Genomic DNA, 14,653 nt, shown 5'->3' with positions numbered 1-14,653 from the left:
CTCTTAATAACAGTTCCTTCTGCTATTAATCTGCCGGAATTATCCGCGGCATCAAAGGTTGCCTTCAAAATGCAACCGGACACGGCTCTTCCCTCCGCTGAAACTCGTGCCAATTGGCTCTTTAAGGGTTCTGGTGCGGAGTCTATGAGTGCCGCGACCTCTTCCCACTGATGGCAGTTGTAGCTGGCCAACAGGGTGGTGGAGTTGGCAATCCTTGCCTGGTAGGCGGAAGTGGAGGCCACTTTCCTGCCTAACCCGTACAGTTTTTTGCTCTCCTTGTCGGGAGGAGCCTCGGACGATGATAAGGGTGTTCCAGCCCTCTTACGGGTGTTAGTAACAACCAGGGAGTCCGGCTTCAGATGCCCCCTTATATATAGTGGGTCTGATTGGGCCGCCTTGAAAAGTTTTTCAATCCTAGGGTTCACTGCTCTGGTGAGGTTAGGATTGAGGAGTGACGGGTCTATTCTTCTTTGAATAGATTTTAGGATAGGGATGGCCTGAGCAACAGGCCCCCTCTACCCCACTAACTCTTCTGCAAAGTCTCTTTCCTCCTGGGCACCCTGGGTGTCAATTTGGAAATGTTCGGCTGCTCGAGACAGCACTTAATTCAGGAGCGGCTGGTTGTCGACAGGGGAGTCGGTAACCGGGGCCTCTCTTTCTACTGGGGAGTCTACCCTGTAGGGGTCTTCCTCCTCCTCATCTTGATCCTCATCATCCCCATAGTAGCCTGTGCCAGTTTGTTCCTCCACTATGCCCAAATCTGGATCCTCAACAAAGGATGTCTCTCCCTGGTAATGAGAGTAGGGCTGGACGTAGAAGGGGTCTGAAGACCCTGTTGGTGTCTCAAAGTGGGACCTTGTACTTGGAGGTATAGGATCCTTAGAGCCAGAGGGTGCTGACCCGTCGGGAGTATAAGCAAGAAAGTGCTCTGGGTTTTTTGCATACAAATCTGCCAAAGATGACATTCTTGACATTACCCTATCTATGTCAACACTGGTCCATTCTCTGGAACTGGGAATGACCCTTTCTGGGAGTTTTTCAAATTTATCCTGACTAGACTTAGTAGCCTGTGCAGGGGTTTTGGTGTTATCAGAAGACCTGGACTTGTCTTTCTGTTTTTGAGGAGTGGAGTGTTCTACGGGCTCGGAAGTGGGTAGAGACTGCTTCCTTTGCTGTTTCCCTCCCTCCCCGTGACTGGAGGAGTGTTTCCCGTGTGTTTTAGGGCCCTCTGAGCTTTTCAACGCCTGGCGTCGAGGTTCGTGGGTCTTGACCCTATCCTTCGAGCGTGGAGGTAGGGGTTTGGGATCTGTAGTAATTTGGTCTGTGGGCGCCGACTCTTGGGAGTGCGGCCTGAGGGTGGAAGTCGGCTTCGTCTTCCGACGATCGAGCTTCCGTGACCTTAGGGAGCGAGGCACTCTTGGCAATAGTGGATGTTTGCCTGGCGTTGTGCGGCGATCTAGATCGAGAGCGCCCAGAGGACGCCGATTCGGACCGTTCTCTACGTGGCTCTTTCCGAGAACTCAACGTGCGCGTTGAGTATCGGTTGGACTTTATGTGCTTTGTGAAAGTGTCATGGGAAGCGCTCGTGTCACCGGGGGTGTTCCCCATAGCCGGCCTGCCGGTCGACCTTCCGAGGTTGGGGACTTGCACTCGGCTGTCTTTCGACGCCATAAAGCCCTCGCCGTCCAAAAGTACGGCGTGGCTGCCATCGCTGAAGGCGCCCTCCGCTGCCATGGCCTCTTGACGCCTGGCGTGGTGGGCCCAACGCTTCATTGAACGGTCCTTAAGTGTTTTAGGCTTAAACCTACTACAGGCTCTGCAATTTGCCTCAGGGTGGTCCCTCGGCAAGCAGAGGTTGCACGTGGCGTGCCTGTCGACCCAAGGGCATTTGCGCTTGTGGCAGCGGGCTGGTAAATGTAGGAATATATAAGTGTATCTATATATTACAAGAGTGTACAGTATGACCACCCCGCACTCTCCCTACTTGCAGGGCCGAGGCCAGCGGCCCAGGCCCGGGCCGAGACGGAAGCCTCGAGGCCCAAATCCGTCGTGCAGTCGACGGTCGAAATCCTCTCCGATCCGGCGTCGAGTGTAGAAATTCGTTATCTCGACGTTGGGGTGGAGAAAGGGGTAAAATTATCACTATTTTGCAAAATTATGGCTTAGGCCAAGAACTCAGCGAAATGCTTCCGACCAGTATGGCGGAAAAAAACAATCTGAGGGTCCTAGGCGCGTGAGGGAGCATGGGTACAAGGGACGTCACACTAGGGATAGTATTACTGGCACGCCCTGTGTCGACGCCCATTTTTGAGTTTCGAAAAACAAACTGTAATACTCTGCAGCTTCCACTAGATGTCGGCCTATGCACAGCATGTGATGTAAGCAGATTGCACAAGCCTCAGAAATATATATATATATATATATACACACACGATGGATTTCACAGCACAGGAGGCACCACAGCCATCATAGCAAAGATAGCCCAGAGCTACACAATGCCATCTGGTGGGTGAAAAAAGTTAATGAACAATCCACCCTGGAGGTGAATTTCAAACGATGAGGAACTGGGGGAGGTTATGTTGGGCTGAGAGGGGTTTGGGAGTATATATTATAAATATCAGTGTATAATAAAAAGCTTGAGATCACAAACAAAGGAAATAGGCATCACGGCTGTCGTGGTGGCCGCCCCACCTAGGGCTCATCCAGCATCACGTGTTAGTGAAATGTGGCACACACCATGTCATCGTCTCAATAAAAGGGGCATGCAGCTTCCCGTATGCCAGTTACTAACCAAAATCACTGACTCCTTTGTAATGTCAAGCAAGCATGCAGGAGGGGGTCTGGCCTTACCCGGACCCATAACAATGGCCATATCAAGAATATTATTTCACACACAAACCACTTGTGATGCTAGATGTTCAAAGTGTGCAAATACATACCCGTAAAAAACCCTTTCCACCTTTCGCCAGGCTGTCCCCAAAGTCCTTAGGCTGACGACCCATTTCTTCTCTCCGTTTTTGCTGATATTCTTTGTCCATTGTGATGGCAGCCAAACCCTTTCCAACAGAACCAGTGATCCGGGAAACAACACCTGCTGCACCTCCTGCAAATGGTATAGTAAAGCAAGTCAGGCATTTTCTCGAGACCATTAACAGCAAACAGTGACTTGAATCACCAGCTGCTACCAGAGACCACCCCTGGAGTGCAAATTAAATCCTGAAAGCTACATAACAAATAGGAATCAAATTAAAAATGATAGCCAACTGTTGTGCTTTAAATCTTGTAATATTAATACCATGTCATTGCCATGAATAAGAGCTGACGGTCAAACCTGTGTTTAGGAAAACAGGCAACATCAATAGATTTCATATGATCAACAATTCTTCAACAAATATTGCTAATAGTGTGACAATTAAATATTCATGTTTTCCATATGGGGTGTACACAAAACATAGAACAAACTGCAATATGAGATGGTCACCATGATTTTGTTAGAGCCATTGATTCTGCAATAACTTGTTTGAATGAGGGGACACCAATATTGGCAATCGCATTTGAATTATGTACGTAAATGCTGGAAATGTTTGATTTTTTTACACAATGTGTACAACAAGATGGTTGTGCTATATACATACAGAAACACTTCTACATCCCCAATGAGTTTGCATTTCTAAAAAGAGCAGCTAGTGTGACGACGTCCGCCACAAATAATCCATTGAGCCCAATGGGGAATGGTGCATTCCTGAATGGGCTCAATGGGGAATGGGGATTAACATTACCGCCGAACCCATGATCTGGCGCTATTAGCGCAGGTGTTACCGCCCAAGTCGTGATGAGGCCCTAAGTCTTTTGGGGTTCATATAGGAGATGTTATGGGTAACCCATAGCAGGTTGTGAAAGTGCTATTTTAATTTCTATACTAATAATAATTGAATTTATTTTTTTCGAATGGAGTAATAGAAACCTGTCATACAGTACAAGATTGATTAGAGAATTATGGGTATAGCCCATTAGCAAAGGGAGTACGCCTAGAAGGCTCAGTCAACAAAGTTTGACAATGACTTGAAATTCCATTCTCTAAATACACAAATCTAAAATGAATGAGGGTGCAAGCTTTTGGCACACTTATTTTAGAGGTAATCTGCACCAGTTGTAGGTCAGAAATTGAATTTGGGAACAATTCAACCTTGATTGAATAGCCATAGCCCAATTTATAGCCCAGTGATCATGTGGGTGGAGAGCACTGGCTCATAGTTTGAATAATCAAAACATGTTTTCAATTTAAGTTGATTGTCAAGTATATATTCAGGGATAGTTGTGATCCCTGTTTTCGTGTAGCCATAGGTTCAGGTGAGCCGACAGCCTTATTTTACGAGATAGTTGCGTGGAAGAGTAGTGTCTCTATTCACGCGACATAGAGCATGTGTAGGGGATCAATGTTCCCACATGACGCATGCACGCTTATCGAAACAAGTGAGAATAGTGTCTCAATTAAACCCGTGCGCAGCATGGAGGTGCAAGTGCACAGCACCCATGCGCGCGGCTACAGAACCCATTACTTAAAGACGTGGTCTGCTCTGGCTCAGTTGCTCAGAGTAGATCACTGCAGATTTATGGATAATGCTATTGGGAGCACGGTATAGGTAGGTGATAGACCTCACCTGTTTTTGAGTCTATTTTCATTTAAGGCCCATGATATTTGGACTAACCAGAGGGATCCTGATTCCCTAATCAATAATTTTTGTGAAGAACTTGGAGTTAATGTGGGTAAATTAGAGGGATTGTCTCCTCTTTTGACACTCATCTGTAATTAAATGAAAGACCCAGCAGGGTCATGTAGAATGTGGTTAGAGCAGAATTGGTTATGGGGTTATATATCACGATTTTCTAGGTTCTGGAAACATTCCTGCCATTCAAGGAGCTAGAGGGAAACAGCCCACAGGATCTACAGAAACCATACAGTTAGGAAGGTAAGGGGATGCAACATCCAGATACTTGCCAATCATAGAATGTTGTATGGCAAGACACTGATTTATATATATTCTGCATTATTGATTATCTAACAGATGTTGGACAATAGTCCTCAAGTATCTGGTACTACAAATATAGAATGAAGGTAAAGTACTAGCTCCCCAATGCTAGACTATTAGGATTAATAGCGTGTCGTCCCACAATCAATGCATAGTGCTCAAGTGATGAGATCATGAGGGGAGTTATTTTGGATTACATGGAAGACACATGGATTTTAGAGATAGGAATTCACTTAAGAAGGTTGCGTCGACCTCCACGTAGCTGCCCTGCAGATGTCCAGCAGGGGCACACCAGATAGGAACGCCGTAGTAGCAGCGATCGCTCTGGTCGAATGGGCTCTCGGACGGCCTGGCAGCGGTCGGTTAGCCAACCGGTGGCAGTGCATGATGCAGCCGGAGAGCTATCTGGAAATAGAAGACTTCGAAAGAGCCTTCCCTTGATTCACAGGTCCAAAGTTCACAAACAGCTGTGATGTCCTCCGAAAACTCTTCGTGCGGTCCACATAGAACTTCAGTGCTCTAGCCACATCCAGCGAGTGCAAAGTCCTTTCGGCCGGCGACGAAGGAGATGGGAAGAAGACAGGTAACACCAGGGGCTCGTTAAGATGGAAGTCCGACGGCACCTTGGGCATAAAGGAGGGGTGCGTCCTAAGCACCACCCTCGAGGCGTGGAAAGTCAAGTACGGTGCTTTGCAGGATAGGGCCTGGATCTCTCCCACTCGTCGTGCGGAGGTAATGGCCACCAGGAACGCAGTCTTCCACGACACAAACTTCATTGGTGCGGAGTGCATCGGCTCGAATGGGGGCCCCATGAGCCTAGTCAGCACCATGTTGCACCATGTTAAGTTCCCACGTCGGGGCCGGGGCTTTCACCGGCGGGAACGACCGGAACAGTCCTTTCATAAACTCTTTCACCAGTCGATGGGACCACAGGGACGTCCGTCCTGTGGTTCTGGTATATCTGGAGATCGCCGCCAGATGAATCTTAATGGAGGCATGGGCTAGCCCAGCCTTTGCCAGCGATAGCAGGTACGGCAGCACCTGAGGGGCCGTAATCCGTAGGGGGTTGATCTTCTGTGCTCGGCACCAGATAGAGAACCTCTTCCACTTGTGACCGTAGCATTTGAGAGTCGAGGACGCCCTGGCCTTTGCAAGAACCTCTCTGCAATCGGCCGGTATATCGTAGCCTCCAAACTCTAGCGCTGCAGGAGCCAAGCCTGCAGGTTCAGCGACGCCGGGTCGTGGTGGAAGATGATGCCTCCTTCTCTGGAGAGAAGGTCCGCATCCGCCTACAGCTTGATGGGAGGGGACGTTGACAAGTCCAGAAGGTCCGGGAACCAGATCTGCCTCGGCCACGCCGGTGCGACGAGGATCATCCTACACCGGGACCTCTTGAGCTGGCTGATGAGTCGAAGCAGCAATGGCAACGGAGGGAACGCATACAGGTATAGGCCGTCCCAGGGGAACAAGAACGCATCGCCCATGCTTCTCGGCCGGGGAAACCTGCTGGCGAACCTCTTGCACTTCGAGTTCGTCGCTGTTGCGAACAGGTCGATTTGGGGTTTGCCCCATCGTCGGAAGAGTTGATCCACCTGATCCTGGCGCAGTTCCCACTCGTGACACGCGCGCAGCTCCCTGCTGAGCGAGTCGGCGATGGTGTTGCTTTCTCCTGCCAGGTGAAAGGGAACCAGGAACATCCCCTGGGCGACCGCCCAGTGCCACAGATCCTGTGCCTCCTTGGATAGGGCTGGGGATCTGGTGCCTCCCTGCTTCCGTATGTAAAACATTGTCGTGGTGTTGTCTGTGAAGATCCGCACCACCTTGCCCTTGAGCGACGGGAGGAACGACTTGAGAGCCCAGAACACGGCTCGGAGTTCCAGGACGTTGATGTGCAGGGGCCTCTCCTCCGGGAGCCAGAGGCCTCTTGCGTGGAGATCTCCGGTGTGGGCGCCCCAACCTTCCAGGGAGGCGTCCGTCGTCACCGTCTCCTGGTACGCCGGCGTCTGAAAGTCCTTGCCCGCCGTGAGGTGCGCCCGAACGCCCCACCACTGACCTCACCGTGGCCACGTCCGTGGCTAGCAGGCGCTGCACTTTGCCTAGAATGGTCTTCGTCCGTTCTTCCGACGGGGCCGCCAGGCGCCTCACTGTATCGAGCTTCGCTCCCAGAAACAGGGCCACCTGCGACGGCACCAGGTGGGACTTCGGGTAGTTTATGGCGAATCCCAGGTGTGTGAGTAGCTGGACGGTTCTTGCAGTGTGTTCGACGGCGAGTTCCCTCGTCCTTGAGCGGATGAGCCAGTCGTCCAGGTAGGGGTAGACGTGAATCCCCTGTAGGCGCAGCCGCACCGCCACTGGTGCTAGGCACTTGGCAAAGACCCTGGGGGCCGACTTCAATCCGAACGGCAGTGCTCTGAATTGGTAGTGGCGTCCCTGGACGACGAACCTGAGGAACTTTCGGTGACTTTTGAGGATGGGAACGTGGAAGTAAGCATCCTCCAGGTCCAACGACGATAGAAAGTCGCCTTCCTCCAGCTGTCCCAGTACGTGCTGCAGGGTGACCATCCTGAACTTTTGTGATCTGATGTATTTGTTCAAACGACGAAGGTCCAGGATGGGGCGCCAGCCGCCCGTCTTCTTCCTGACGAGGAAGTATCTTGAGTACACCCCGGAGCCCCGGAGCCTCTTTGGGACAAGCTCGATGGCGCCTTTCCTGAGCATCGCCCGTACTTCCAACAGCAGTTGCGGGACGTGATTTTCCTTCCTGGCCACGGGTGGAACGTGAGGGCACTTCTTCAGGAATTCGATAGAGTGTCCTCTTGCTAGGGTATCCAGCACCCAACGGTCGGTGGAGATGGACTTCCACACGCCGACGAAATTCGTCAGCCGGCCTCCCACCGGGGTGCTTCGGTGGGGGCCCGAGACCACAGCCGGTTCAGTCCTGCTTGGAGGTGGTGGCCTTGCCGCCCTGCTTGGAGGTGGTGGCCTTGCAGCCCTGGCCACCTTGCCGATGGCGGCGAGGCGCTCCCTGCTTGCCGCGACCCCTGTAGGCCTCCTGAGAGGAGGAGCGTGCCGCCTGGTGGTAGGACGACGAGCCACCGCTGGATCCCTTGGAGGCACCCTGTCTGCCTCCGGAGCTCCGAAAGGGCCGTCGTTGCTGAAGGGCACTTAGGGCGCGGCCGTCTCCATGTCCGTTTTTATGGCTTGGAGGGACTCCTCCGCCGCCTTCCCGAACAAATTGCTGCCGTCGAACGGCATGTCCAACACCCTGGTCTGGACGTCCTAATGGAAGTCGGTCGCCCGGAGCCAACCCCGTCGTCGTAGGCAAACACCGTTGCCCAGCTGGCGGAACCCGGTATCGGCAATATCGGTTGCCACCGTTATGGCGTGGTCCGACGCCACCTCGCCCTCTTGCAGTATTTCCAGGGCCTCGGACCTCTTGTCGTCCGGCAGGAAGTCCAATATGGGGGCCAGCTTAAACCAGAGCTCCCTGTTCTAACGGGCCACGATCGCCAGGGCGTTGGCCGCTTTGATCGTCGTCGCCGCCGACGAAATGACCCGCCGCCCCATGGCGTCCAACTTCTTTCCCTCGCCGTCCGGCGGGGAATTCGACGTCAAGGCTCCTGACCCCGCCGCTTTCTTCTTCGCCGCCGCCGAGACCACCGAGTCTGGCGTTGGCTGGGCCCTGAGGCACAGGGGAGCGGTTTCGGGGACCCGGTACTTCTTCTCGTACCGGTCCCGTTTGGCTGGTGCCGTGGAGGGGTTTTTGAGAACCGACAGGCCCTCCTCCCAGATGTCATCGATTAGGGGCACCGCGATGACCGTCTTCCTCTTGGCATTCCGGCGCTGATAGAGGAAACCTTCCTTTTTCTGCTCCTCCGGGCAGAGCTGGAACAATTCGGACGCCCTGGCGATCATGGCGTGGAATGAGCCAATCTCGTCGGGCGGCGAGGCCCGTGCGACGGGAGACCCGTTCCGTCGCCGTCGCCCTCGGAACCCGTCCTCGCGCCCAACGCCCCGTCATCTCCCGACTCGTGGGAGGATGAGGAGGGAACTGTAGGCCTTACGGGGGCGAGCGGAGGAGAGGGTTGGGTCCTCCGTCGTTTGTCGGGAGGACTTCCCGACGGGCCAGGTTGCGGGTTCTAACGGGCCACGATCGCCAGGGCGTTGGCCGCTTTGATCGTCGTCGCCGCCGACGAAATGACCCGCCGCCCCATGGCGTCCAACTTCTTTCCCTCGCCGTCCGGCGGGGAATTCGACGTCGAGGCTCCTGACCCCGCCGCTTTCTTCTTCGCTGCCGCCGAGACCACCGAGTCTGGCGTTGGCTGGGCCCTGAGGCACAGGGGAGCGGTTTCGGGGACCCGGTACCTCTTCTCGTACCGGTCCCGTTTGGCTGGTGCCGTGGAGGGGTTTTTGAGAACCGACAGGCCCTCCTCCTCCCAGATGTCATCGATTAGGGGCACCGCGATGACCGTCTTCCTCTTGGCCTCCCGGCGCTGATAGAGGATACCTTCCTTTTTCTGCTCCTCCGGGCAGAGCTGGAACAATTCGGACACCCTGGTGATCATGGCGTGGAATGAGCCAATCTCGTCGGGCGGCGAGGCCCGTGCGACGGGAGACCCGTTCCGTCGTCGTCGCCGTCGCCCTCGGAACCCGTCGTCGAGCCCAACGCACCGTCATCTCCCGACTCGTGGGAGGATGAGGAGGGAACTGTAGGCCTTACGGGGGCGAGCGGAGGAGAGGGTTGGGTCCTCCGTCGTTTGTTCGGAGGACTTCCCGACGGGCCAGGTTGCGGGTCCTACGGCCTGGGACGCGGGAATCTCGTCCTTATCTCAGAACATAAGGACTGGATGGCAGACAAAATGGGCGCCGAGCCATCCTGAGGCCTAGGATCCGGCTGTGCTGCAAGGGAAGGCCGCTCTTCCTCACCATCGTCGTCTTCCTCGATTATCTCCCGAGGATCTACCTGACGGGATCGAACCTTCTCGAAAGCCGCCCGTTGGACTTCGAGGTTCTTCACGGCCTCGGTCAGTTCCTCCTCCGAGGCTGACTCAGAGCTCGAGGAGGGCACCGTGCCCCCCCTCGCTTCTTCCATCATGGCGGCCACAACGATGGGCTGAAAAGAGGAGTCCCTCCTTGGCGGCAGGGAAACTCTAGTCCCGGAGGCAGTCTCCGCTGGCGGTGTCTCTGCCGGCTTGGCAAGAGTCGCCGTGATAGCCTCGATAGAGGCCTTCGCCTGCTGGGTAGGGGCCTTCACCACCTTAGGTGCGTCCCGGGCCTTCTCCTTCGGGGGAGGGGCGACACCTCGCTCCCCCTCTTCCGAGATCGGACGGGGCTTCTCCCGAAGCTTACCCGGGGTCTCAGACTTTCTCTTCCCCGAACCGGAGCGTTGGCTCGTGGTTGACGGCACTGGGGAAGGTGCGCTCTGCCTGGCGATCGAAGAGCCCGACCTTTCGGCGCTCCCGGAGCCAGCGGACTCCTGGCGCTTGGCCTGGTGTTGGGCCCCCGTCGCCGGGGCGCCCGCACAGGACTTAGAAGCCCGCTCGGACCCTTTCTTCTTCTCACCCGTCGAGCCCTTCTCCAACCAGCTTGCGAGACGGGATCGACGGTCCCTCATGGTCCGCTCCGACAAGTTCTTGCAGAACTGGCAGTCCTTCTCTACATGAGTCTTGTCCCCATGAAGAAAGTAGAGGCATCGCAAATGTTCGTCTTCCTTAAACACATTCTGCAGCCCGCATCCAGGGCAGCTGCGAAACAGCTTGGGTCCGGGCGACAAACTCGCATCCTGGGCCATCTCGAAGTAGGCCGCAAATCTTCTGGAATTCTCCAAGAAGTTGATTGGACGAAATCTTCACCCTTGAGGGGCATAGGAAAATCCTGCAACGGGTAGCCGTTAACGGGAGTAGAAACGGTGGAGCTTGAGGCTCGATTAACCGAAAAAATGTGAAAATTCACCTGAAAAAGCGTGAAACACGCAGTAAAAGCTCGAGAGCTAAGCACGAGGACTCCCAACACTCGAACGTGCGGTAAAAATCTGAAGATGGCTGCCAGAGGCGGGGCTTAGGTAGAGGGCAGTCATTGGCTGTGGTCAGTATGACGCAGAGATCAGTGATTGGTTACTACTAGGAAGGACAGATCAGGAACAAAACTGATACTGATTTTTTCTTTACCGAGGATTCCCAGCCTGACGACGGGGAATATTCATGAGCATGTGAATCCATGCCAGACCCCATGCTGGAGAATCAATGCTCCCTCGGATGTAGCAGTGATGTGTAGGCTACCAGTTTGAGTCGATTGATTAGGTAGGTGGAACGCCTGGGGGGATTGAAGGGGGCACGGGATGGCTTGCAGTGCGAGACCAGACTGCTTGGTAATCCATGCTGGGGGGGCTGCCTTGAGTTGCTCCATGGCCCTAGCTGGCATTCATTCCAAACTGGCATCCGAAACCCCCTCCCCTCACTACCCCGAAAATACAGGTAACTGTTGCGGTCCTAATGCTTGCATGTGTGTATGTGCAAATCGCCCTGGGCTAGTTTGGGAGTTTAGCAATGAGTTGTACGTGTTAGAGTGGCTGTTCCACAATGTTTACCATAGACAGATGTAGCAGTATACAGGCGGAGGCTTAGGGGGCCAGCAGAAGGGTTTAGTATAGGGGAATTACCGCCAATCTGCTGCAGGCCGGCACAGTAACCTCCTCCTCTCCTCCCGTGGCATTCTCCCACTCAGTGCCGGAAGGCACGGCCGAGGCGCGTGCTAACAGAACCAGGATTACGCAACCCTGGAACTAAAAATACCATAATGCATTGGGGAAACACTCCCGCTAACTTCATCTGCCTGACCCAAAACATTTCAACCATGGGGCTGCAAAAAAAACTGTGTGGGCCGTTCAATGGCACTGGCTATTACGCTGTGGAGGCAGGCCCATTTGATGTATTAGGCTTTGCGCCTAGTATCCGAAACAAGTTACTGGACATGTCCTTCGAGGGGGAATTCCTGTTTCGCCAGAAAGCAGATGAATCCTTGGAGAAATGTAAGGAATCGAAAATCACTGCAAGATCATGAGACCTGGCTGCACAGCCGGCCAAACCGGTCTTCAGCTTCGCCCTCAGCACCAGAGGCTACAGGCGATATGCACCTTATGGCAGAAGAGCGCAGGTTCCCTCCAGCCAGGCAAAGGCAGAAGCATTGCTCGTGCCAAGGAAGGGGCAGGGAGGCTTCTAAGGGCCAACAAGCAGCAACAGCAGCGGGGACGACCCAGCCTCCTAAGCCGCTTTGATTTCCCCTCCCACATCTTATCCGTTGGTGGACGGTTGGCAGAGCATTGGCCCCAGTGGCAGGAGATCACCTCTGATGCCAGGGCACTACAGCTAGTTTGGTAGGGTTACTGTCAGCCCTTCTTAAGAATACGACTGCAGAGACACCCATCTCCTCCAATCCAGCCGGGATAGGAGCTCCAGGAAGAACTGAGAGCCCTGTGGTTGAAGGGTGCCATGGAAGAGGTACCGACCGAGCAGAGAGGATCGGGTTGGTATTCCCAGGACTTCCTGGTGCCTAATAAGGGAGGGGATTGCTGTGCCATTATGGACCCTAGGGCCTTTAACAAGTTCCTGAGGAAAGACAAGTTCAGGATGGTGATGTTGAGAGAAATTCTCCACGCTCTCGAACTTCAGGACTGGCTGGTGTCAATAGATCTGCAGGACACTTATTTCCAGGTGCCGATTCATCGAAAGCATAGGAAGTTCCTGCGGTTCCTCATAGGGGACAAGCACTACCAGTTCAAGGTGCATCCCTTTGGCCTGACCACTCCTCCAAGGATCTTTACCAAACTCATGGCGGTAGTCGCAGCTCACCTAAGGAGATCTGTGGTCCACATATTTCCATACCTGGATGACTGGTTGATCTGAGGCAAGTCCACAGGGCAGGTTTAGACTCATCTGGAGGATACCTGCCAGCTACAGCAGAGGATGGATTTCCCTTTGAACTTGAAGTCCCATGTGACGCCAGTGCAAAGGCTCCAATTCATTGGAGCAGTCCTAGAAACGGGGTAGGGAAGGCATTCCCTCCCGTGGAGAGAGTCAACAGCTTGGCACAGATGGTCAACTTGCCCGGAACCACGCCACATTAACAGCAGCTTCCTTCCTCCGCCTCTTAGGTCTCATGGCCTGCTGTAATTTTCTATTGCCAGAAGCCAGGCTACACATGAGATCTCTACATTGGCTCATAAGGGGTCAATGATCACAGTACCTCAGAGCCCTTTCGGATCCCCTCAAGGTGTCCAGCCGAGTGGTCAACAACCTCAACTGGGGGACAGACCGCAACAATCTAATGGCAGAGGAACCCTTCTAGCCTCCTTGGCCTCAGGCTTGAGGGCTACGGATGCATCTCTGAAGAGTTTGGGTTTTCAATGAGAGGACTTGCAGGTGAACGGCCTTTTGTCAGCAACAGAAGCCAGGTGGCACATCAACAGGCTGGAATTGAGAGCCATCAGGTTAGCCCTGAGGGCGTTCGCTCCGTCTCTGAAGGGGAGGCTTGTCCTGATTCTGATGAACAACACAGTGGCCATGCACTACCTGAATAAGCAAGGTGGCGTGCACTCCCGCCACCTCTGGAGAGAGGCGATGCATCTGTGGTTCTGGATAATGGAGAACCGGATATCAGTCTCAGCAGTTCATCTGACGGGGACAGAGAACAGTTTGCCAGATGCTCTGAGCAGGCAGAGCACTGTCTCACACGAGTGGGACATGTACCAGCAAGTCCTAGAGGAGGTCTTCTCTCGCTGGGGTACCTCAACGGTGGATCTCTTTTCCATGGAGTGCAACAGGAAGTGCAGACAGTTTTGCTCACGGATATTCCCAGCAAAGAGCGCGCTATGGGTCGTGCTTCTTGTGGATTGGAACTTTCCTCTCCATTACGACTTCCCTCCGATTCCAGTCATCCCTTGGGTTCTCAGGAGGCTCAAGAGGTTTCGAGCAGCCATCATCCTGATTGCCCCGAGGAGAACATGGTGCTCAGATCTCCTGGATCTAACCATCTGCCTACCTCTTCGGTTGCCTTAGCGGACGGATCTTCTAACCCAGTCGAAGGGCCGAGTGCTACACCCGAGCCTGGAGTCCCTCAACCTACATGTGTGGCTCTTGAGAGAGTGATGACTGGGACCTCTCTGAGGAGGTGCTTGAGGTGTTGCTGGCTGCACGCAGACCATATACAAGATCTTTGTACGCGTGCAGGTGGAGAAGATTTTAGTCGTGATGCAGTGAGCACGAGATTGACCCTATCTCTTGCCCCAACACTACAGTGTTGGAGTTCCTTCTGTCACTGGCCTCAGCAGGCCTTCAGTCTTCACCACAGTCAAAGGATATTTGATGGCCTTGTCTGTGTTGAAGAGGTCCCTGGATCAGGGTGCCTATTTTACAATCCCGGTAATGCCACAATTCCTGAAGGGCCTTGTAAATAAGTTTCCACCAACTCCCTTTGTTGTCCCAGATTGGTTTTGATACTTTTGATGGCGGCTCCTTTCGAGCCCATGCACACTTGCTCTTTGTTACTACTTTCTCTAAAGATGGCTTTTGCGTCACAATAACATCTGCTAGGCGGGTTATTGAGTTGCTAGCCTTTCCTGCATTTTT

General features: G+C 53.7%; 1 protein-coding gene across 4 annotated transcripts in view; it reads right to left on the bottom strand.

Annotated features, from left to right (window-relative positions):
* VPS13C (vacuolar protein sorting 13 homolog C) overlaps positions 1 to 14,653 on the bottom strand; it is a 5,236,720-nt gene that overhangs the window by 544,135 nt on the left and 4,677,932 nt on the right. For all 4 annotated transcript variants that reach the window (XM_069624493.1, XM_069624490.1, XM_069624491.1 and 1 more), the window contains one exon: positions 2,940 to 3,103. In XM_069624493.1, the coding sequence (XP_069480594.1) occupies positions 2,940 to 3,103 (164 nt within the window). The remainder of the gene's footprint in view (positions 1 to 2,939; positions 3,104 to 14,653) is intronic.

The sequence above is a fragment of the Ambystoma mexicanum genome, chromosome 11 (assembly GCF_040938575.1).
Source record: "Ambystoma mexicanum isolate Mex_15411 chromosome 11, UKY_AmexF1_1, whole genome shotgun sequence".
Lineage (NCBI taxonomy): Eukaryota > Metazoa > Chordata > Amphibia > Caudata > Ambystomatidae > Ambystoma > Ambystoma mexicanum.
This window is presented reverse-complemented; position numbering and strand designations above follow the sequence as displayed.